This window comes from Nerophis ophidion, linkage group LG25, assembly GCF_033978795.1.
Source record: "Nerophis ophidion isolate RoL-2023_Sa linkage group LG25, RoL_Noph_v1.0, whole genome shotgun sequence".
Classification (NCBI taxonomy): domain Eukaryota; kingdom Metazoa; phylum Chordata; class Actinopteri; order Syngnathiformes; family Syngnathidae; genus Nerophis; species Nerophis ophidion.
The window spans coordinates 15,552,750-15,577,943 of NC_084635.1; the positions used below are offsets into that span (position 1 = coordinate 15,552,750).

The window sequence follows — 25,194 nt, forward strand, 5'->3', positions numbered from 1 at the left end:
CTTGCGTCGTTCCTCGTGCACCTGTCAGAAGCAGCTGTGGACTCCCTTGCCTCCTCCGACCGGCCTCCCCCGAACGTCGGGATGCTTCCTCCGCGGAGGAGGGGGAAAAATTGCTCAGCCTGGCCCCAACGGCTGCCTTTGCTTCGCCTCGTCGAGAAACGTGGCTTCCCTCAGAGACACTGGCGGTCACCACACCCGTGGCCACACCCCTCCGACTTTCAGGTGCCATGTAATCCCACTAAAACACAAATAATAATAATGGATTAGATTTATATCACACTTTTTCTATTGTTAGATACGCAAAGCGCTCACAGAGAAGTGGGAACCCATCATTCATTCACACCTGATGGTGGTAAGCTACATCTGTAGCCACAGCTGCCCTGGGGTAGACTGACGGAAGCGTGGCTGCCAGTTTGCGCCTACGGCCCCTCTGACCACCTCCAATCATTCATTCATCATTCATTCACCAGTGTGAGCGGCACCGGGGGCAAAGGGTGAAGTGTCCTGCCCAAGGACACAACGGCAGCGATTTGGATGTTAATAGGTGGGAAGCGAACCTGCAACCCTCAGGTTTCTGGCACGGCCGCTCTACCCACTACGCCATGCTGCCCCTAGTAACACAATAAGCAGATAAGGGATTTTCCCGAATTATCCCAGTAACTGTGTCTAATATCTGAATCGCTCCCATTGCCCTCGCCTTTTTTTTTTTCCTAGTCCTTCACTCTAACTTTCCTCATCCACAAATCTTTCATCCTCGATCATATTAATGGGGAAAACGTCGTTTTCTCGGTCCGAATCGCTCTCACTGCTGGTAGCTATGATTGTGAACAATGTGAGGATGTGAGGAGCCCTACAACCAGTGACATCACGCGCACATCGTCTGCTACTTCCGGTACAGGCAAGGCTTTTTTATTAGCGACCAAAAGTTTCGAACTTTATCGTGGATGTTCTCTACTAAATCCTTTCAGCAAAAATATGGCAATATCGCAAAATGATCAAGTATGACACATAGAATGGACCTGCTATCCCCGTTTAAATAAGAAAATTTCATTTCAGTAGGCCTTTAATACAAAAATTAGTCACAACATATACTGCAGTTCATGCCCATCCGGACCTGAAAGACAAATGTCCCCAACTTTTTTTTTTTTTTTTTACAAGTAGTGCATGTCTTTAACAAAACCACATTTGCAGTCAGCACAGTTTTGCTATTACAGTCCAACTTTTAATTCAAACACCAAGACATTTTACCCTCTCGTGCCACTTTTACTAGGGAGACGGCAACATCCGTTACTTTGAGGTCACCACTGAGAAACCATTCATTCAGTACTTGATGGAGTTCCGGTCCCAAACCCCTCAGAAAGGATTAGGTAAGTCAGCTATACATCATCACCTCTGACAAGGGCTCAAAGACAGCCACTGCCCACTTTTTTTTTTAGTCTGTAGTCACAGGTTAAAAAGTCAGTGTTTCACAATAAAACAGGTTCTGCTTGCATGGCAAATAGGATTTGAACTGAAAACATTCTTATGTGAAACAGTCTATTGCTCTTCTACTGCTTGTTTGTTTATTAAGATCCTGCAATAGCAGTCCCTATTCTTCCTGGGGTTTAACATTTCAAAAGCGTTTTTATGTACAACATTAAGGCAAAGGGGATTCATATGGCCCCGTTCGTCGCGGTTTCACTGACACATGAAACGTGACGATATTAGAGGGTCGAGGGGTGCACTATCCACTTTAGCCACCAGACGGCAGTGCAGTGTTGAATATCTTAAAATGTGTTATGTGGCAATTCCAACTTTGACTACAGTGTCAGTTGCTATGTAGAGCGGCACTTTCCATCATTTTCAGAAGACTGCATTGCAAAATGATTAACCCTCCACCTCTCATGTGACATCCATACAAAAATGGGGCCAAATGAATCCTTTCCCTACCGTACATGACAAATAAAACCTCAATCAAAATAACTGTTTTGTAGTTATGCTAGTATAGGTTCACACAATAGACATAAAAATACAATTATTTGCAAACAATCCAGCTAGAAACTAAAACTAGACCAAATAGAAAATTTTGTTTTAAGGTTTTAATATTTTACAAAAATATCTGAAAACTAACGATTCAACTAAAGCTGTCGTGACACTATTAGGCATATATTGTTTACAATGCTTTATTACTGCCATACTTTAAATAGCTGCCCATTTGTCCATTTTAGTAAAACTTGCTATAGTTTTTTTCCCGATTTAAACTTATTATAAATTTAGCACAGGTGAGTCTTTAAGAAGATATTTGGAGCCTCACAGCATACATACTCTGTGCATTATAAATGATTCTGTTTTCTTTCATTCAATTTTGAACCAATCTTAGTTCAGCATTTAAATGTTAATTTTGGCAGAGGTCACTAAATATTAGAATCATCAGCGCATAGAAAGATTTGGGTCTTTAAAACAAAAGGCAAATTATTTGTGAAAATAGAAAATAAAATTGTCCCAAGGCAAAACCCTTGCGGCACACAATAAAGAATGTGTCACGTGGTGCTCGCATAGTGGATGCAAATGGACCAGAAAGACAGGAATTGCAGGTATGAGCTTGATTTAATAAAATTAGCGTGGAGTCCAAAAGTCCAAAATGACAGGCCGAGCGCACGCGAAGCAAAGACGAAACTTAGCACAAGTCTAGACATAGAAGTACAAAATACCAACATGAGTGTTGCATAGAGCAAACAAAAGATCCAGACAGAACACAGGGAGAAGGCAGGCTTAAATAAGGGCAGTAATCAAAACACAGGTGCGCGTCAACCAAAAGTAGCAGGTGGAACAAATAAGAAAACCATGGTAACAAGGTAAATAGGGAAGGGCACAAACAAACTCAAAAATCCCCAAAAGTCCATTATCCGGGTAGCGGATCATGACAGAATGTGTACGTCAGAATTACATCCATTAAACATTACAGTAAATTCATTATTGGTAAGATAGCTATTAATCCAGTCATGAACATATTTTTAAAAACCATTACATGTTTTACACGGTGGCAGAGGGGTTAGTGCGTCTGCCTCACAATACGAAGTTCCTGCAGTCCTGGGTTCAAATCCAGGCTCGGGATCTTTCTGTGTGGAGTTTGCATGTTCTCCCCGTGAATGCGTGGGTTCCCTCCGGGTACTCCGGCTTCCTCCCACTTCCAAAGACATGCACCTGGGGATAGGTTGATTGGCAACACTAAATTGGCCCTAGTGTGTGAATGTCAGTGTGAATGTTGTCTGTCTATCTGTGTAGGCCCTGCGATGAGGTGGCGACTTGTCCAGGGTGTACCCTGCCTTCCGCCCGATTGTAGCTGAGATAGGCGCCAGCGCCCCCCGCGACCCCGAAAGGGAATAAGCGGTAGAAAATGGATGGATGGATACATGTTTTAGTAAAATGTTATGATCAAGTACAGTTCCAACAATCAATTTATTTTTACTATAAATTGAACCAGTTTTCTGAGCGAAATATGTAGTTGTGGTGACCTGTTTTAGATGCAACATTTATTTGTACTTTAATACATGCTACAATGATTTGTTTAAATTCAATTACTTACTCAAAATATTTAAAACACTTATGGGCCTAGTGTGTTTTTTTTTTTGGTTTTTTTTTTTTTAAGTACCAGAAAAGGGTTCATTCTTATTTTTAAATAGCTGCCCAATTTAAGATGTTTTCCAAGTAGAAGGACAGATGGATTATTGTAAATGTAAATTGATTACATAACTTATCTGCACAGCAATCACAACAGCTACAGTTGGTAAAATGTTTTTGCATTCATCCATTTATATAAATTCCCAACTTTAGATGTACTAACGCCTTCGAATTTAAATTTACACATTTAATAAATATTTGATTGCTTATTTTGCTATTTAGATCACTTTTGTTTTACCTTGTCTTAACTTTTATGAATTGTCTGCTAAAATATATATTTTTTCCATTATTTATGTCAGTGGTTCTCAACCTTTTTTCAGTGATGTACCCCCTGTGAACATTTTTTTAATTCAATTCCCCTCTAATCAGAGCAAAGCATTTTTGGTTGGAAAAAAAGAGATAAAGAAGTAAAATACAGCACTATGTCATCAGTTTCTGATTTATTAAATTGTAAAACAGTGCAAAATATTGCTCATTTGTAGTGGTCTTTCTTGAACTATTTGGAAAAAAAGATATAAAAATAAGTAAAAACTTGTTGAAAAATAAACAAGTGATTTAATTATAAATAAAGATTTCTACACATAGAAGTAATCATCAACTTAAAGTGCCCTCTTTGGGGATTGTAATAGAGATCCATCTGGATTCATCAACTTCATTCTAAACATTTCTTCACAAAAAAAATAAATCTATAACATCAATATTTATGGAACATGTCCACAAAAAATCTAGCTTTCAACACTGAATATTGCATTGTTGCAATTCTTTTCACAGTTTATGAACTTACATCCATATTTTGTTGAAGTATTATTCAATGAATATATTTATAAAGGATTTTTGAAATGTTGCTATTTTTAGAATATTTTTAAAAAATGTCACGTACTCCTTGGCATACCTTCAAGTACCCCCAGGGGTACGCGTACCCCCATTTGAGAACCACTGATTTATGTGATCCACTGTAAGTCTGACAATATTAACTCTCTTTCCAGGTGTGATGCCAAAGCACGGGCTGGAGGTGGGCGCTTGCGAGGTGTACCGCTTCTACAAGCTGGTCACCCTGAAGGGCATGATCGAGCCTATTTCAATGATCGTGCCAAGAAGGGTCCGTATGAAATCCACTTCTAAAACTGTAGCATCTAAATAAAAATCTGTTTCCATTTGAGTTGGGAAATTGTGTTAGATTTAAATATAAACAAAATACAATGATTTGCAAATCTTTGTCAACTCATATTAAGTTGAATGCACTACAAAGACAAGATATTTGATGTTCAAACTCATAAACTTTTTTTTTCATTTTTTTGCAAATAAAAATTAACTTAGAATTTCATGGCTGCAACATGTGCCAAAGTAGTTTGGAAAGGGCATGTTCACCACTGTGTTACATCACCTTTTCTTTTAACAACACTGAGGAAACTAATTGTTGAAGCTTTGAAAGTGGAATTCTTTCCCATTCTTGTTTTATGTAGAGCTTCAATCGTTCAACAGCTTGGGGTCTCCGCTGTCGTGTTTTAAGCTTCATAATATGCCACACTCTTTTTTTACGAAGACACGCTGTTTTAACACGTGCTGAATATGGCTTGGCATTGTCTTGCTGAAATAAGCAGGGGCATCCATGAAAAATATGACGCTTGTATGTACCTTTCAGCATTAATGCTGCCTTCACAGATGTGTAAGTTACCCATGCCTTGGGCACTAATGCACCCCCATACCATCACGGATGCTAACTTTTGAACATTGCGTCAATAACAGTCTGGATGGTTCGCTTCCCCTTTGGTCCGGATGACACAGTGTCGAAGATTTCAGAAAACAATTTGAAATGTGGCCTCGTCAGACCACAGAACACGTTTCCCCTTTGCATCAGTCCATCTTAAATAATCTCAGGCCCAGACAAGCCAGCGGCGTTTCTGGATGTTGTTGATAAATGGCTTTCACTTTGCATAGTAGAGCTTTAACTTGCACTTACAGATGTAGCGACCAACTGTATTTAGTGACAGTGGTTTTCTGAAGTGCTCCTGAGCCCATGTGGTGATATCCTTTAGAGATTGATGTCGGTTTTTGATACAGTGCTGTCTGAGGGATCGAAGGTCACGGTCATGCAATGTTGGTTTCTGGCCATGCCACTTACGTGGAGTGATTTCTCCAGATTGTCTGAACCTTTTGATGATATTATGGACCGTAGATGTTGAAATCCCTAAATTTTTTGCAATTGCACTTTGAGAAACGTTATTCTTAAACTGTTTGACTATTTGCTCCCGCAGTTGTGGACAAAGGGGTGTACCTCGCCCCATCCTTTCTTGTGAAAGACTGAGCATTTTTTGGAAAGCTGTTTTTATACCCAATCATGGCACCCACCTGTTCCCAATTAGCCTGCACACATGTGGGATGTTCCACATAAGTGTTTGATGAGCATTCCTTAACTTTATCAGTGATTATTGCCACATTTCCCAACTTCTGTGTCACGTGTTGCTGGCATCAAATTCTAAAGTTAATGATTATCAGTTTAAACATCAAATGTTGTCTTTGTAGCATATTACACTGAATATGGTTTGAAAAGGATTTGCAAATCATTGTATTCTGTTTATATTTCAATCAATCAATGTTTACTTATATAGCCCTAAATCACTAGTGTCTCAAAGGGCTGCACAAACCACTACGACATCCTCGGTAGGCCCACATAAGGGCAAGGAAAACTCACACCCGGTGGGACATCGGTGACAATGATGACTATGAGAACCTTGGAGAGGAGGAAAGCAATGGATGTCGAGCGGGTCTAACATGATACTGTGAAAGTTCAATCCATAATGGATCCAACACAGTCGCGAGAGTCCAGTCCAAAGCGGATCCAACACAGCAGCGAGAGTCCCGTTCACAGCGGAGCCAGCAGGAAACCATCCCAAGCGGAGACGGATCAGCAGCGCAGAGATGTCCCCAGCCGATACACAGGCGAGCAGTACATGGCCACCGGATCGGACCGGACCCCCTCCACAAGGGAGAGTGGGACATAGGAGAAAAAGAAAAGAAACGGCAGATCAACTAGTCAAAAAAGGGAGTCTATTTAAAGGCTAGAGTATACAAATGAGTTTTAAGGTGAGACTTAAATGCTTCTACTGATTTACATCCAACACAATTTCCCAACTCATATGGAAACGGGGTTTGTAGATCATTTGTGTTAGAAAGTATTTTCAGCCATGTACCCTGATTAAAAGGCATTTTGTTTTGCAGTCAGACTCATACCAGGAGGACCTCTACCCCATGACATCAGGAACTGAACCAGCTCTCTCCGCCAGCGAGTGGCTCAGCGGTGTTAACAGAGGTAAAAAAAAAAATGTTTTATATGTAACTATGACAGAAAAAGTGTCCTACAAGTGACACATCTCTGTCACGTAATTTGGGGGGGGATAAGAGGGGAGACATTTGTCATCCGCAGTCTTTCAAAAGGCAGTTTTTATTACGCTATTGAATGGAGACAAGTCAAACACTAGTGCAGGGTGGAAAGTCATGTCTGTTTAGACTGCCCACAAGCTCAATGATAGGCTTTCTGGGGCTGGTGACAATGATTGACAGCAAGCAGAGGCTGACTAATTAACGGTTAAATGCGAGATAAAAGTGAGTTGGTCTCCACACAACAAGATGAAGCACGAACAAGTAAGATAAATAAAAAAAAGTCTAGTGCTCCACTTAAATGTAGTCATGTTGACAAAGACTTGCGCTAAGCGAATAAGAACGCAAATTGCTTCCGGATTATTTGTAATTAAGTAGGACGATAGCGTAAGTATCAGTCTTTTGTTTCAGCAGATATGGTTTGATTCCCTGAGAGACAAACAATAGACTAAATCATAATGCAATTTAGAAAAATTTAAGTGATGTTTTATATTTTTATTTTGTACAAAAAAAAATAAATGACAATTTGTTTCTCATTCATATTGCTCCAAAATCATGAGTGTTTTTAGCCTGGATATAAGGAGGATGTCATGTCTGATCATGTTTTGTTTGGCCATGTGCTGTTTGTTTTTTGGACACTCCGTTCCTGCTTTTTCACTCTTGTTTTTGTCACCATGGCAACCATTAGTTTCACCTGTGTCATATTTGGAGTCCGCACCTGTTTTCACTAATAATGTCTATTATTTGAACCGAAATTTGCCAGGAAGTCAGCCTGGCGACTTTACCTCTCTTCACTTCATGCCGTGCTACTTCTGTTACTCATGCCGATCCATAGTTTTGCTTCTTGCCATGCCACGTACGTTTTTGTTTTTTTTATCGAGTTTTGTTTCATGTTTATAGTTGTTTTTGCCCAAGTGCTAGTTTTTGTTTCATTAAATTAGATAGTACTTTATTTATTCCTTCAGGAGAGTTCCTTCATGAAAATTAAAATTTTCAGCACAATCCTATTCAAGATCAGACAAACATTACAGGGAGACAGAACAGGATCGCTGACGGGTCTGCTGGCTTCCAGTGCCCCTTACAAAAAAAGGTGAGGTACAGGTAAACAAGTAGGGGGGAATGGGAGAAAAAAATAGAAGATTAAAATAAAAAAAATCAAGAAAAAAATTAGCCACGTTTTGTACTTCTGCCTTGTGCGCGCCTTTTGTTCGTTCATTTTGTTAGTGTTAAAATAAACTATGTCCTTACCTTCTCGCCTTGCCCGCGCCAACTTTCCTTTGCCTTCCAGGAAAACAAACCTCACAGTCCACGTTATGACAGAAGGTGAAGAGAGGTAAAGTCGCCAGGCTGACTTCCTGGCAACTTTCTGTTTAAAAAACAGAAATGATTAGTGAAAACAGGTGCGGACTCCAAATGTGACACAGGTGAAACTGATGGTTGCTATGGCGACAAAACAAGAGTGAAAAAGCAGGAACTGAGTGTCCAAAAATCAAACAGCACATGGCCAAACAAAACATGATGAACAGACATGACAGAGGAGCTATAAGTTTTAGAAACTGAGTGATAAGCAGATCCAGCAAAGGAGTATTGTTGCTACCGTATTTCCTTGAATTGCCGCCGGGCATGTAATATGCGCCTGCCTTGAATTACTGCCGGGTCAAACTCACTCCCCAAATTTATAAGCGCATGCTTGCTTTTACCGCCGAGTCAAATTTGTGACGTCACAAGTGCCGCTTTCCCTGTCGTCATTTTTAAAATGGCGGAGGAGTTTATTTTGCTTTTACTATGTGTAAACCAGGGGTCTTGTTCCACAGCCATACAGATCACACTGATGGTTGTGATACAAAACAACTTTAACACTCCTACTAATATGCGCCACACTCTGTGAACCCACACCAAACAAGAATGACACACATTTCTGGAGAACATCGGCTCTGTAACACACTATAAATGCAACATAATTACCCAGAATGCCATGCATCCATTACTCTTACCGGTTATATTATACACCCCGCTAGCTCCAAACAACACCCCCCCCCCTTCCATGCGTGGTTGAGGTGGGCGGGGTTGGGGGCGCCGGGGTGTATAATATAATAAGTAGGAGTCATGGATGCATGGCATTCTGGGTAGTTATGTTGCGTTTATAATGTGTTACAGAGCAGATGTTCTCCAGAAATATGTTTGTCATTCTTGTTTGGTGTGGGTTCACAGAGTGTGGAGCATATTAGTAAGAGTGATAACGTTGTTTATATCACAACCTTCAGTGTAAACGGTGTTGCCATTGACCAAGTATGCATTACAATCCCATACGACAAGTGGCGTAATGCATGCGTCCTGCCGGCACGCAGATAGCATGGTGTAAATGGGGGCGCGATGACATGTTGTAGAGCAGTGGTCCTCAACCACCGGGCCGCGGCTCGATTAGTACCGGGCCCAAAATTATTATTTTTTTTTTTTTAAATGTGCTTTTCATGATGGTATCCTTACATCACACCCAATGTTTAACTGCATGCCATTGGTAAGCGCAGGGGTGGGAAGAGGTTTTAAAATTATTAGCGCCTGCTTACTTTTACCGCATGCTTTGAGTAAGCGCAAGAGTGAGAAGAGGTTTTAAATTTATTAAGCGCTTAACAAGAAAGACAAACTACAAATATAATAAAACAATCACCTACTGCTCTCACTAGGATGCCGACTGATGGTATGTTCATATCTTCTTTACATGAAAAAATAATCATAATCCTCACGCATGTAAAAAAAAAATGAAACGAAAAAAAAGGGGGCCGGCAACATGTCTTAAGACGCAATTTTTGGGTCCAAGTTAAATGTCAAAGTTGACCAACTTCTCTGTTCATGGCAACAACTTTCCACTATACAAATAAAAAAGGCACGATTTAATTTATATAATTTTTACGGTGACTTGTCCAGGGTGTACCCCGCCTACTGCCCGAATGCAGCTGAGATAAACTCCAGCGACCCCAAAAATGGACAAGCGGTAGAAAATGGTTGGATGGAAACTCAGAGTTAATTATTGAATAAGCTAGTTCCCGCTCTGTGATCATAGCTAAAAGTAGTTCTACGGCGTTAGCGCTTTTAATAGCAATATCACTTATACTTGGTTAATGTACAGGTTACGATGTATAAATGCAGTATTTGTTGGCGGTTTGCAATGTTTTTTTAGATGATTCCCATTAGCTGAATTGTTGGCCACTTAGTGATTGCCGTATAGTTCGACTTAGAATGCATTAAACCAGGGGTGTCCATTTGCGGCCCGCAGCTAATTGTTTACTGGCCGCCCACAGATTCTGGAAATGCTATTGCAAAAATAAAAAAGAACATTCAAAATATTGGAATGAGGGGAAATCTATCGAGAAAAAGTTGCAATGTTGACACAAAGCTGCCATGCAGGCTGTTTTTTCTTTCTTTTGTCTTTCTTTTACCATGCAAAAATTAACATGGACCCGACTTAAACAAGTTGAATAACTTATTAGGGTGTTACCATTTAGTGGTCAATTGTACGGAATATGTACTGAACTGTGCAATCTACTAATTACAAGTTTCAATCAATCATTTATTTTGATTTTTTTTTACATTACTCAAAACAAAAAATAATGGCAAAAAAAATCCGTTATAATGAATTATTTTCAAAGCTCCAATTAGTTGAAAAATTTCACTTTAAAATGTTTTATGTGGTAAATATAAAAACAAAGTTTTCGATGACAAAAGAGCATAAAATAAACAAAATAGTTTAATCGTAAAATTGACAGATATATCTGAAGTTGATCTCGCAACTTAAATGTTGAAAGTAAAAAATAAAAAACCTAATAAAAATGTATCACTTTATGAGTGGGGCACCTTTTGGATTCTAAATATACTTAGTGGTATTTTATTTATCTTTTCACTGTGATTATTCAAAATTATAAAATAATTGAAAGCAATGGTGTCCTGCATCATTGATCTTTTAGGGCTCTAATTACTAAATACTGCATATTTCAGTTTTACTATTAAAAAAAATGTTTTTGACAAAAATGCCATAAAAACTTTTTTTTTTTTTAAGTTGATATAGAGATTTACTGTAATCGTTAAATAAAAAATAATAAAAAGTTGAGTTATTTTAACAATTTTATTAACTGAGACCCTTTATGATCCCCGGTACCCCTAAAGGTAAAATACATTTTAAAAATACATATATTTCTTTATGGTTCGAAAATGAAAAATATCAAAATGGCCCCCATATGCTATAATTTTTCCGTGTGGGGCCCTCAGTGGAAAAGGTTTGGACACCCCTGCATTAAAGAGTTTAAATAAAATACTTGTTCTTGTCCTAAAAATGGATTGTGATTAATGGGAAAAATCCCCAAAAAGTTAAAAACGCAAAAAAAAATACAACAATCCATGGATATTCAAAACCATCCATCCATCTTCTTCCGCTTATCCGAGGTCGGGTCGCGGGGGCAGCAGCCTAAGCAGGGAAGCCCAGACTTCCCTCTCCCCAGCCACTTTATCCAGCTAAACCATTTTGTGAAAAATAAAGACAATCATTTTTAAGCCAAAACTGTCAATACTTGACCAATGAGGTGGTTGTTTTCCTGACATGCAAGTAAACTTGGACCGGAGATGGCATGAAGGTAAAAACATATTTTTATCTTAACACTATAAAAGGAATAAACAAAAGGCGCGCACAAGGGCGGAAGTACAAAACTTGACTAATGAAAACAAAGACTTGCACATAGTCAGAAACTATGAACTATAAACAAAAACTTACTTGACATGGAACTATGAACGGGACATGGATCATTGGCATGGATCATTACAAGGTGCGTAGCAGGTGGTGGACGGCGAGAAGGAGGTGATGTTGCCAGTACGAAGAACAGAAACAGAATGGCTTAAATAGCAGTGACATGATCAGTGAAAACAGGTGTGCAAGTGCACAACGTGGGACAGGTGCGTGACAGGTGAAAACTGAGCAGTCATGGTAACAAAACAAACCAGGAAGTGTAAAAACAGGAACTGAGTGTCCAAAAAACAAAACATAATCACAAACATGACAAAAACGTGCCTGATTTGTTTTTTTTAGGTGACAACGCATACTATTATTAGTCATTAGTATCAAAAAGTCAGCTTTTTCTCATTGCATTGTCTTCTTTTTCTAATGCTGTGAAATAATTATTCCTAAAAATCTAATTAATCGCTTGACTTGTGATAAACATGATTATTCCCATTAAGTGATTTGCATGATTTAAAAAAGGTCCCACTATTTTGACACAAAGGCAATTTTATTGTCGGAATGTCAACAAACGGTCCCCGAGCTGCACTTTAGACACCCATGCTCCAAAACATGCATCTAATCCAGTGGTTCTTAACCTTGTTGGAGATACCGAACCCCACCAGTTTCATATGCGCACTCACCGAACCCTTCATTAGTAAAAAAAAAAAAATGTTTTTTTGTTTCAAATTCAAGACCGTTATGTTTTTTTTTACTGGTGCACAAAATGAACCATGCATCAACATCACCTTGTTCAAAGAACAAAACCAACACATTGCATGAATTCACAATTTACACACACGCAATTCAATCTGACTTCTGCTGTTGACATATCTATAAAGCGGATAGGGAGAAATTTTTAATTCCACGATGAGTCGGGTGTGTCTTGACGTCAACGGCGAAGGTTCCGTCGAACCACTAAGGATGACTCATCGAACCCCTATGGTTCGATCAAACCCAGGTTAAGAACCACTGATCTAATCACTTCAAACCGTGCCCCCTGTGCACAAGTCGGTTGTGCCCCCCCCCCAACTTTTCAAATCCGAATTTCGTCCCCCCTTTTAGATCGCTATACGCTCCAGTGTACAAATGCTGTATTATTTTTAGTAAATGATAAATTACAACTTATATTCTGTAACATTGGAATCAATGGCTTCTCTTTTTGGCTTGTTTGTGCACACAGACCCGGTTTTAATGTCCCTCAAGGATGGCTACCACCGACCAAACAAGCTAGTGTTCAAGGCTCCGGTGAAGGAGAAGAAAAGTGTGGTCGTGAATGGCATCGACTTACTGGAGAACGTACCTCCCAGGACAGAGAACGAGGTACTACTGTAGGAGATAACTATATTGATCCAGAGCTAAGTATGAGCTACTTCAAAGGCAACGTGTACTTATAACATCAGTATACAGTGGGGCAAAAAAGTATTTAGTCAGCCACCGATTGTGCAAGTTCTCCCACTTAAAATGATGACAGAGGTCTGTAATTTTCATTATAGGTACACTTCAACTGTGAGATACAGAATGTGAAAAAAAAATCCAGGAATTCACATTGTAGGATTTTTAAATAATTTATTTGTAAATTATGGACAACCAAATAAGTAGGTATTTGGTCAACCATTCAAAGCTCTCACTGATGGAAGGAGGTTTTGGGTCAAAATCTCACGATACATGGCCCCATTCATTCTTTCCTTAACACGGATCAATCGTCCTGTCCCCTTAGCAGAAAAACAGCCCCAAAGCATGATGTTTCCACCCCCATGCTTCACAGTAGGTTTGGTGTTCTTGGGATGCAACTCAGTATTATTCTTCCTCCGAACACGACGAGTTGAGTTTATACCAAAATGGACACATGGATGATACAGCAGAGGATTGTGAGAATGTCATGTGGTCAGATGAATCCAAAATAGAACTTGTCGTGTTTGGAGGAAGAAGAATACTGAGTTGTATCCCAAGAACACCACACCTACTGTGAAGCACGGGGGTGGAAACATCATGCTTTGGGGCTGTTTTTCTGCTAAGGGGACAGGACGATTGATCCGTGAAAAGGAAAGAATGAATGGGGCCATGTATCGTGAGATTTTGAGCTAAAACCTCCTTCCATCAGTGAGAGCTTTGAATGGTTGACCAAATACTTATTTTCCACCATAATTTGCAAATAAATTCTTTAAAATTCCTACAATGTGAATTCCTGGATTTTTTTTTCACATTCTGTCTCTCACATTTGAAGTGTACCTATGATGAAAATTACAGACCTCTGTCATCATTTTAAGTGGCAGAACTTGCACAATCGGTGGCTGATTAAATACTTTTTTGCCCCACTGTACCTGTATATTACAACAACTTACACTCCCATACCACTGTAGTTTGTATAAAAATCTCTACTGTATGTTTACACTATAAAAATCTGTTTTTGTTACTATATACAATATTATTTTGTTTTTTTACACTTCGGAATATGAAGCAAGTGTATTATGAAAAAGTCCAGATCACTTTAATACGGGTTGAAAAAACATTTAACCGCTTAACTATTTATTTGCCTTTTGCATGCCTCACCGTTTGTCCATTCACTCACAGAATGCAACATATTTGTCCATTTATGCTCACAGAAACGAACCTTCTGTATTTGGTATCTGTAGAAGCCCTGAAAAATTGAGCACGTTCGCGAGTCGATATGCTTCTTTCTTTTTCTCTATCTTTTTATTATGGGACATTCATCCTCTGATGTTGCCATTTCTAATATAAATTACTGTAAAGTTCTTATTTATATATGTTAGTAAACTCGCCATGAAAGTGTTCAAACATGCCGGTGTAGTGAGTTTACATTATTCACCCACGGAACTTTAGTTATTAGTGGATGGTTTTTCACTGGACACATTTCCTGTGTTGTATACGGATGAGGAGATGCTGCTCCAGGGTTTCCCGCAGCGCTTTGTTGTTAAGGCGGCCCCCTTAATAACAAAGGGCCACCGTCTTAACTAAAATTAAAATTAAAATCAAATAAAAACTTTCTTTTTTTTCCTGTCCAGCTTCTCAGGGTCAGTATATGTCAGCATGTGGCCCCACTTTTAACTTTTTTTTTTTTTTTCCAAACGCTTATTTACACCAGGTATTTAATTTGACTTAGTCTAATTAATTGTCTTAGTAAGTAAATAATGACATACTTAGTATATCAGGTAACTAGGACTGTTTTGTGTTTTGTTTTTACTTTACAGAAAAAATATGGAGATATATATTGTATATTGCCATCCGGAAAACAACCAAAAATTGTAGGCTCCTTCATGCAATGAAGCCGGCCTACTTCACCACTGTCTGTAGTTTATTGATGAGATGTGATGGTGGCGACAGGCCAAAACACACACTGTTCCTTAGACCCACCCAGCCCCTGGTGGTCTGTTATTGATTTAAGTAAAGTTTAAATGTCATTAAAACAGTTAGCTCTATCTTTTGAAACTTCTTCCACTCCCGTCCTTGCACGCTACACCGCTATAAAAAAGATGACGGGGAGAAGATGCTGCCGAAAGTGAGCCACGTAAATAAGACCGCCCACAAAACTGCGCATCCTAAAGCGACTGTCAGAAAGCGGCTTGAAGATGATCTGTAAAACATAGTCTATGCAACATTTTGATCAAAGAACCATCATTACATGTTATGTAGACCACAAAGAAGTGTTTTTTTTTTTTTCGAGAAACAATATATAATATGACTCCTTTAATGCGCCTTATAATCCGGTGCGCCTTATGTATGGAAATAGATCATTCATGGGCAGGGTGATTTATAATCCGGTGTGCCCTATTGTCCGGAAAATATGGAAATTTCCTGTATTGTTATGTAGACCACAAAGAAGTGTTTTTATTTTAGAAAAAATATATATATGACTCCTTTAATGCACCTTATAATCCGGTGCGCCTTATGTATGGAAATAGATCAAAAATAGACCATTCATAGGCAGGATGATTTATAATCCGGTGTGCTCTACGGTCCGGAAAATACGGTAATTCGCTGTATTGTTATGTAGACCACAAAGAAATGTTTTTATTTTAGAAAAAAATACATAATGACTCCTTTAATGCGCCTTATAATCCGGTGCGCTTAATGTATGGAAATAGATCAAAAATAGACCATTCATCGGCAGGGTGATTTATAATCCGGTGTGCCCTATGGTCTGGAAAATACGGTAATTGTCAAGACTAGGACTTGGGTGAGGGTTGTTTTCCCGAGGTGCAAAGCGATTGGAGCGGACATGGCATGAAGGTAGTGACATCTTTAATCTAAACTCAAACATATTACAAAAAACAAAGGGTATAAACAAAAGGCGCTCTCAGTGGAGGTTCAAAACTTGATTATGAAAACAGAAACTTGCACAAAGGCAAAACTATGGACACAAAACTAAAACTTGCACAATGGCAGAACTATGGACAACTAAAATAAAAACACTTACTGTGACGAGAAAGGAACATGGGTCTTTTGCATGTGGAGGGTGAGTAGAAGGTGATGTTGCCAGGGCGAAAAACAGAAACAGACCGGCTTAAATAGCATTGACATGATCAGTGAAAAACAAGTGTGCGAGTGCAAAACATGAGACAGGTGCGTGATGTGGACAGGTGAAAACTATTGGGTAGTCATGGTAACAAAACAAACAAGGAAGTGCAAAAACAGGAACGGAGTGTCCGAAAAACAAAACATGATTACACAGACATGACAATAATTCGCTGTAATGTTATGTAGACCACAAGGAAGTGTTTTCAATTTAGAAAAAAAAAAACATAATCTGTGTGCCTAATATATGAAAAAAGAGCAAAAATAGACCATTCATCGGCAGTGCTCCTTATAACCCGGTGCGCCTTATTATCCGGAAAATACGTTACACTTATTTTCAAATGAAAAGCTGAAACCGTATTCTTCGTTAAACGTCTTAAAAACAACAGTCCCTCCATGTTATTATTTGTTCATGCACATTTTCTCCTTCCTGATGCAGCTCCTGCGAATGTTCTTCCGGCAACAAGACGAGCTGCGACGGCTGAAAGAAGAGTTGACCACCAAGGACGTGCGCATACGGCAGCTGGAGCTGGAACTTCACAACATGAAGAACGCCAGCCCCAACAACATTTAACCTCCGACAAATAAGCCACCTGCTTTTCCTCCAGCACGGACCTCCGATGACCTCCTCCTTGTTTAATAGATTCCACTGTCCTGACACATGTAGTTTGATTACTGCAATGTTCTATCTTTCATAATGGAGCATTGCATCGATGGGGGAAGATGTTAATGTTATTATAACGACTATAATTTGTGATGAATTACTGCACATTTTTACCTCAGCATTGGCCACTAATATTCAAAAAGCTTTTTTTTTTTTTTAATTTATTGCCCATTATGAGGTTAAAAAAACTGCTATATTTCTTCCTCGAGGCCTTAAACCGTACTGCAGCGTGTTTGCAACGACCTACACACTCATCTCAAAAAGGCCCACGTGTTATTTGGGCGGGGGCCACTGTCACATTCATGCTGAATTGTATAATTGTACTTCTGCACAACAGTTAACAAGAGGAGGCTGGGAGCCCGTGCTGCAGAGCCTTAAGGGAATATTTGGTTTTAGGGCTAATTTTGAAGAAAGGGGTTACAGTGTGTACATTTGCTTCTATTTATTTCTTTTTTTTCTGTAAACATTTTGGGTGGGCAAGTAATGATCCATCCATCCATCCATCATCTTCCGCTTATCCGAGGTCGGGTCGCGGGGGCAACAGCCTAAGCAGGGAAACCCAGACTTCCCTCTCCCCAGCCACTTCGTCTAGCTCTTCCCGGGGGATCCCGAGGCGTTCCCAGGCCAGCCGGGAGACATAGTCTTCCCAACGTGTCCTAGGTCTTCCCCGTGGCCTCCTACCGGTTGGACGTGCCCTAAACACCTCCCTAGGGAGGCGTTCGGGTGGCATCCTGACCAGATGCCCGAACCACCTCATCTGGCTCCTCTCGATGTGAAGGAGCAGCGGCTTTACTTTGAGTTCCTCCCGGATGGCAGAGCTTCTCACCCTATCTCTAAGGGAGAGCCCCGCCACACGGCGGAGGAAACTCATTTCGGCCGCTTGTACCCGTGATCTTATCCTTTCGGTCATGACCCAAAGCTCATGACCATAGGTGAGGATGGGAACGTAGATCGACCGGTAAATTGAGAGCTTTGCCTTCCGGCTCAGCTCCTTCTTCACCACAACGGACCGGTACAACGTCCGCATTACTGAAGACGCCGCACCGATCCGCCTGTCGATCTCACAATCCACTCTTCCCTCACTCGTGAACAAGACTCCTAGGTACTTGAACTCCTCCACTTGGGGTAGGGTCTCCTCCCCAACCCGGAGATGGCACTCCACTCTTTTCCGGGCGAGAACCATGGACTCGGACTTGGAGGTGCTGATTCTCATTCCGGTCGCTTCACACTCGGCTGCGAAACGATCCAGCGAGAGCTGAAGATCCCGGTCAGATGAAGCCATCAGGACCACATCATCTGCAAAAAGCAGAGACCTAATCCTGCGGTTACCAAACCGGAACCCCTCAACGCCTTGACTGCGCCTAGAAATTCTGTCCATAAAAGTTATGAACAGAATCGGTGACAAAGGACAGCCTTGGCGGAGTCCAACCCTCACTGGAAATGTGTTCGACTTACTGCCGGCAATGCGGACCAAGCTCTGGCACTGATCGTACAGGGAACGGACCGCCACAATAAGACAGTCCGATACCCCATACTCTCTGAGCACTCCCCACAGGACTTCCCGAGGGACACGGTCGAATGCCTTCTCCAAGTCCACAAAGCACATGTAGACTGGTTGGGCAAACTCCCATGCACCCTCAAGAACCCTGCCGAGAGTATAGAGCTGGTCCACAGTTCCACGACCAGGACGAAAACCACACTGTTCCTCCTAAATCCGAGGTTCGACTATCCGACGTAGCCTCCTCTCCAGTACACCTGAATAAACCTTACCGGGAAGGCTGAGGAGTGTGATCCCACGATAGTTGGAACACACCCTCCGGTCCCCCTTCTTAAAGAGAGGAACCACCACCCCGGTCTGCCAATCCAGAGGTACCGCCCCCGATGTCCACGCGATGCTGCAAAGTCTTGTCAACCAAGACAGCCCCACAGCATCCAGAGCCTTAAGGAACTCCGGGCGGATCTCGTCCACCCCTGGGGCCTTGCCACCGAGGAGCTTTTTAACTACCTCAGCGACCTCAGCCCCAGAAATAGGAGAGACCACCACAGATTCCCCAGGCACTGCTTCCTCATAGGAAGACGTGTTGGTGGGATTGAGGAGGTCTTCGAAGTATTCCTTCCACCTATCCACAACATCCGCAGTCGATGTCAGCAGAACACCATCCGCACCATACACGGTGTTGATAGTGCACTGCTTCCCCTTCCTGAGGCGGCGGACGGTGGTCCAGAATCGCTTCGAAGCCGTCCGGAAGTCGTTTTCCATGGCTTCCCCGAACTCTTCCCATGTCCGAGTTTTTGCCTCCGCGACCGCTGAAGCTGCACACCGCTTGGCCTGTCGGTACCTGTTCACTGCCTCCGGAGTCCTATGAGCCAAAAGGACCCGATAGGACTCCTTCTTCAGCTTGACGGCATCCCTCACCGCTGGTGTCCACCAAGGGGTTTTAGGATTGCCGCCACGACAGGCACCAACTACCTTGCGGCCACAGCTCCGATCTGCCGCCTCGACAATAGAGGTGCGGAACATGGTCCACTCGGACTCAATGTCCAGCACCTCCCTCGTGACATGTTCAAAGTTCTTCCGGAGGTGGGAATTGAAACTTTGTCTGACAGGAGACTCTGCCAGACGTTCCCAGCAGACCCTCACAATGCGTTTGGGCCTCCCAGGTCTGTCCGGCATCCTCCCTAATAGATTCTGAATATTTACACTGTTGTTGAACCTAACCTCACACATTCAATATTAAAAAGTCCATTTTTTTTCATTAAACAAATGGGCGTACATTAAAAGGTTGCTCATTTTAAAAAATAACTACTGCTAATAATAAACTTTACAATATTGGTTTGATATTTTGTCAGTGACAGATAAGGTGTGTACAGTATGTATAATATATTCCCAATCAATCTTTTAGTTAACTACATCACTGTTAATATAAACCATGTTATGTTATTCACTAGTAACTGTAATTTTGCGCTGCCTATGATAGCATCAAAGGGATATCACCTGTTTTACAGCATTCTGTACATATTGTTTTCCCTTTAGTAACTGAATAATTACAGCCCTGACAACAGCATTTTCAAACTTGGAATAGTGAATATAGAGTGAAAATATTGTCAGCTGTATGTGTAGAAAATTAAATGAGTTTTAGTAAAGGTTGATTTTGTTCAACAGTTTGTATTTTTCCCCCCAGTATTTACTCATCGGTTTGTACTTTTTTTCATCAATGATTTTTCATAAAGTATCCAAAATCCGTTGTTTTAAAAGCCTATCAAGGCGTTTGCGTTGCTTTAAAAAAAAAAAAAGTATACGGAAAGTAAAGGCCTACTGAAATGAGATTTTCTTATTTAAACGGGGATAGCAGGTCCATTCTATGTGTCATACTTGATCATTTCGCTATATTGCCATATTTTAGCTGAAAGGATTTAGTATAGAACATCGACGATAAAGTTCGCAACTTTTGGTCTCTAATAAAAAAGCCTGTACCGGAAGTAGCAGACGATGTGCGCGTGACATCACGGGTTGTAGGGCTCCTCACATCTGAACATTGTTAACAATCATGGCCACCAGCAGCGAGAGCGATTCGGACCGAGAAAGCGACAATTTCCCCAATAATTTGAGCGAGGATGAAAGATTTGTGGATGAGGAAAGTGAGAGTGAAGGACTAGAAAACAAAACAAAAAAAGGACGAGGGCAGTGGGAGCGATTCAGATGTTATTAGACACATTTACTAGGATAATTCTGGAAAATCCTTTATCTGCTTATGGTGTTACTAGTTTTTTAATGAGATTATATGGTCGTACCTGTACAACCTGAAGGTCGGCCCCCCACCAGTCGACGGGTGGTGGCGGTGCCTATCTCTGCCCTTCGCAAGGGACCCTCTTCGAAACACGATATTTCGAAATGATCGCTGCATAATACGCTGTACTTTGTGCGTGTGGTCCAATCCAACCGTGTTCGCTTGACATCTCTGTTCCATAGTAAAGCTTGACTGTCATCTTTCAGGAATATAAACAATGAAACACCGGCTGTGGTTGTGTTGCTAAAGGCGGCCGCAATACACCGCTTACCACCTACAGCTTTCTTCTTTGACGTCTCCATTATTCATTGAAAAAATTGCAAAAGATTCAGCAACACATATGTCCATAATACTGTGGAATTATGCGATGAAAACAGACCACTTATAGCTGGGAACAGTGCTAAAACAACGTGTCCTATACAATGCGTGACGTCACATGCAGCGTCATCATACTGCAACGTTTTAGCAGGATACTTCCACGCGAAATTTAGAATTGTAATTTAGTAAACTAAACCGGCCGTATTGGCATGTGTTGCAATGTTAAGATTTTGTTATTGATATATAAACTATCAGAGTGTGTAGTCGGTAGTAGTGGGTTTCAGTAGGCCTTTAAAAAAAACTAAATGCGTTAATCGGCTATTGCTAACCTTCTTGGGAAACAGGAAGTCGTATCTGAATCCACTTCAAAATACATATAGTGCAATTTAACATTCCTCCCTTAGATGTGCTATTTAATTCCATTTTTTGTATTAGTATTTTAAGAATTTACAGTTCTTTAATACACATTGATTTTGTTAGGAATAACGAAACTTTAGACTTTTCCAAAATTTCCGAGAAAAAACTAAACAACCGGGGATTGCATTTTAAAAATTCCGAAACTTTTCCATGTTTTTCCATGACCGTACAAACCCTGATTTGAGTCTGTAATAGACGGAAACTACTGCACACTACATATTTTATGTGAAATGGCAAATTATGCTTCGAGATGTAAAAATATGTGTTCTAGCAGGGATGTAACCATGAATAGTGATAACCACGTAAAACTCCCGACAGTTAGCATGGCCGTATTGAAATAAAAGGATCGAAAATCTGTGATTGATAACCACACATAGTACAAACCCCGTTTCCATATGAGTTGGGAAATTGTGTTAGATGTAAATATAAACGGAATACAATGATTTGCAAATCATGTTCAACCCATATTCAGTTGAATATGCTACAAAGACAACATATTTAATGTTAAAACTGATAAACATTTTTTTTTTTTGCAAATAATCATTAAATTTAGAAATTGATGCCAGCAACACGTGACAAAGAAGTTGGGAAAGATGGCAATAAATACTGATAAAGTTGAGGAATGCTCATCAAACACTTATTTGGAACATCCCACATGTGTGCAGGCTAATTGGGAACAGATGGGTGCCATGATTGGGTATAAAAGCAGCTTCCATGAAATGCTAAGTAATTCACAAACAAGGATGGGGCGAGGGTCACCACTTTGTAAGCAAATTGTCGAACAGTTTTAGAACAACATTTCTCAACGAGCTATTGCAAGGAATTTAGGGACTTTACCAACTGCATTCCGTAAAATCATCAAAAGGTTCAGAGAATCTGGAGAAACCACTGCACGCAAGCGCTATTATGGATCATTGATCCCTCAGGCGGTACTGCATCAAAAAACGACAGTGTGTAAAGGATATCACCACATGGGCTAAGGAACACTTCATAAAACCACTGTCAGTAACTACAGTTGGTCGCTACATCTGTAAGTGCAGGTTAAAACTCTTCTATGCAAAGAGAAAGCCATTCATCAACAACACCAAGGAACGCCGCCAGCTTGGCTGGGCCCGAGCTCATCTACGATGGACTGATGCAAAGTGGAACAGTATTCTGTGGTCTGACGAGTCCACATTTCAAATTATATTTGGAAACTGTGGACGTGGTGTCCTCCGGAACAAAGAGGAAAATAACCATCCGGATTGTTATAGGCGCACAGTTCAAAAGCCAGCATCTGTGTTGGTATGGAGGTGTATTAGTGCCCAAGGCATGGGTAACTTACACATCTGTGAAGGCACCATTAATGCTGAATGGTCCATACAGGTTTTGGAGAAACATATGTTGTCATCCAAGCAACATTATCATGGGCGCCCCTGCTTATTTCAGCAAAACAAAGCCAAGCCACGTGTTACAACAGCGTGGCTTCGTAGTAAAAGAGTGCGGGTACTTTCCTGGCCCGCCTGCAGTCCAGACCTGTCTCCCATCGAACATGTGTGGCGCATTATGAAGCGCAAAATACGACAACAAGACCCCGGAATGTTGAACAACTTAAGCTGTACCTCAAGCAAGAATAGTAAAGAATTCCACTTTCAAAGCTTCAACAACTAGTTTCCTCAGTTCCCAAACGTTTATTGAGTGTTGTTTAAAGAAAATGTGATGTAACACAGTGGTGAACATGCCCTTTCCCAACTACAGCAGCCATGAAATTCTAAGTTAATGATTATTGGCAAAAAAAAAAATAAAGTTTATGAGTTTGAACATCAAATATGTTGTCTTTGTAGTGCATTCAATTGAATATGGGTTGAAAAGGATTTTCAAATCATTGTATTCCGTTTATATTTACATCTAACACAATTTCCCAACTCATATGGAAACGGGGTTTGTATTCTTTGAGTCCACCCACTTTTTTTATTAGCATTCTTTAATTTCCTATTAACGGCCTTAAACCATTTTATTTTCATGTCTGGATCTTTTGGAAACAGGTACTGTTTGAATGGTGGAACACATCTTCCTAAGTCAAAATAATACTCAGGAATGTCACACATAGTTTGTTCCATCTTCTGAGGTGGATATGTACTATTAGAAAATCCCACAATTGCACAAATTGTCGTAGGCATATTAAAAAATATACACGATGCGGAATAAACAAAAATTCAGATATATATCCACTACTATTCACGCTAAAGAGTAAAAATAAACCACGGACTGACGAAGTTTACTAAAAAAAAAGTATGGAGTCGCTTGGCTTGGTTTATCCCTCGCAAACTTTGACCCCGATAAATTGGACATTCGCAGAAGCCAACTTCGAACTGGTCCATTATGGAACGTCTAGCTTCAATCGCTAACTAGCCTAAATGCTAACATGGACAAAAGAGACGAATAACGTGTTTCCCCATTGAAAAATGTCATACGCCAACATGAACTTAAATGAACACATTACGGTCTAAACAACTAAGACACTCACATTAAACATAAAAGGCTGTCCTGTCTTCTAGTGTCTAGTGAACTTAAGACCAGGTGAGGCATAAATCCTTTTTTTTCTTGTTTTTTTTGTACTTAAATTAATATGTGCAGCTCTAGTCTTTGTGGATTTAGGTTGCACATTAGAGTTACAGGAAAAAAGGGAGTTATTCACTTTCATAAAAACTTTACCATAAGGATATTAAGATATGATAAATGGGTCTAAAAAGTAATTGATAAAGTTGTTATTAAATACTTCTTGGTCCCATTTGCTTTTAACAAAATAAATCAAGTATTGTGAGTGTATATTACCTTTCTGTATTTGTATCTGAAGTAGCAATAGCTATCCTCCATGAAAACGTACTGTGGGGAGCCGCAGCCGGCAAACAAGCAGCGGGGCGGGGCATGCTAGGACCCGGCCCAAGATGGCGGCGAGGAAGCGGAGAATGCGGCTGAGCGGAGAGGCCCGGCACGCCGCTGCCATGTGCAGGTGTGTGGATCGCGCACCAGGACACAATTAACTCGTCTCCTCACGCTGTATAAAAGAGGAGGAGGAGGAGAGATTGGGGGGGAAGGAGTAGGAGAGCTGGCAACAGCGACCGAGAAGCAAGAGAGAGCAAGACACAGGAGACAGAGACGCGGCTGACTAAAGAGCGGACCGGAGAGCGAGACACAGAGGAACGACGACGGCGCAAAAGACTGCTTTCATTGAAAAATAAAAGAGTCAAACCTGCTCAACAAGCATGTCCTTCCTGGGTGGTCAGTGGAACCCGAGCGACGACAGGGAAAGTCGTGCTCTCTTCGTGCTCCGCCAACTGCCATTCACCCCCCCACTCCTTCCCGACTGCCGCCTTTAACAGAGCGACAGGTGATTAGACAAACACTCTCAGCTGTGTCATCCACTCACCTGTCGCTAATCTCGAAGCCGGTTCTCCCACACCCCGCTTCGCTGTAGGTGCGCAGGCCACGCCCCCCACATACCTCCACCGCCAGACTCAGGCCGGGACACAGTCCAGCCGCGCCTACACCCCCCCTCCTCCCTCCACTGCCATCTGTGGAGCCACTGGAGAGGTTTGTGGTCCGAACAGAGGCTGAATGAGCGCCCCAGGAGGTAGTATCGGAGGGCCCCAGTATTTCATCTTGGATACAATATATAATCCTCCATATTG

The 25,194-nt window shown here is 41.0% G+C and overlaps 1 protein-coding gene and 1 long non-coding RNA gene across 7 annotated transcripts in view; one reads left to right on the forward strand and one right to left on the reverse strand.

The window, feature by feature from the left end:
- The window catches only part of coro2ba (coronin, actin binding protein, 2Ba), a 158,077-nt gene extending 134,747 nt beyond the window's left edge, over positions 1 to 23,330 (forward strand). For all 3 annotated transcript variants that reach the window (XM_061887642.1, XM_061887641.1, XM_061887640.1), the window contains 5 exons: positions 1,271 to 1,367; positions 4,647 to 4,759; positions 6,880 to 6,970; positions 12,984 to 13,123; positions 16,776 to 23,330. In XM_061887642.1, coding sequence (XP_061743626.1) covers positions 1,271 to 1,367; positions 4,647 to 4,759; positions 6,880 to 6,970; positions 12,984 to 13,123; positions 16,776 to 16,910 — 576 coding nt within the window. In that variant the 3' untranslated portion in view covers positions 16,911 to 23,330. The remainder of the gene's footprint in view (positions 1 to 1,270; positions 1,368 to 4,646; positions 4,760 to 6,879; positions 6,971 to 12,983; positions 13,124 to 16,775) is intronic.
- LOC133543155 (uncharacterized) overlaps positions 1 to 24,957 on the reverse strand; it is a 144,855-nt gene extending 119,898 nt beyond the window's left edge. For 3 of the 4 annotated variants that reach the window (XR_009804333.1, XR_009804332.1, XR_009804331.1), the window contains exons 1-2: positions 24,756 to 24,957; positions 8,287 to 8,404 (exon numbers count right to left, since the gene is read on the reverse strand). This is a non-coding gene — a long non-coding RNA (uncharacterized LOC133543155). The remainder of the gene's footprint in view (positions 1 to 8,286; positions 8,405 to 24,755) is intronic. The other variant, XR_009804330.1, reaches the window with a different exon arrangement.
- Positions 24,958 to 25,194: the final 237 nt, after the last annotated feature.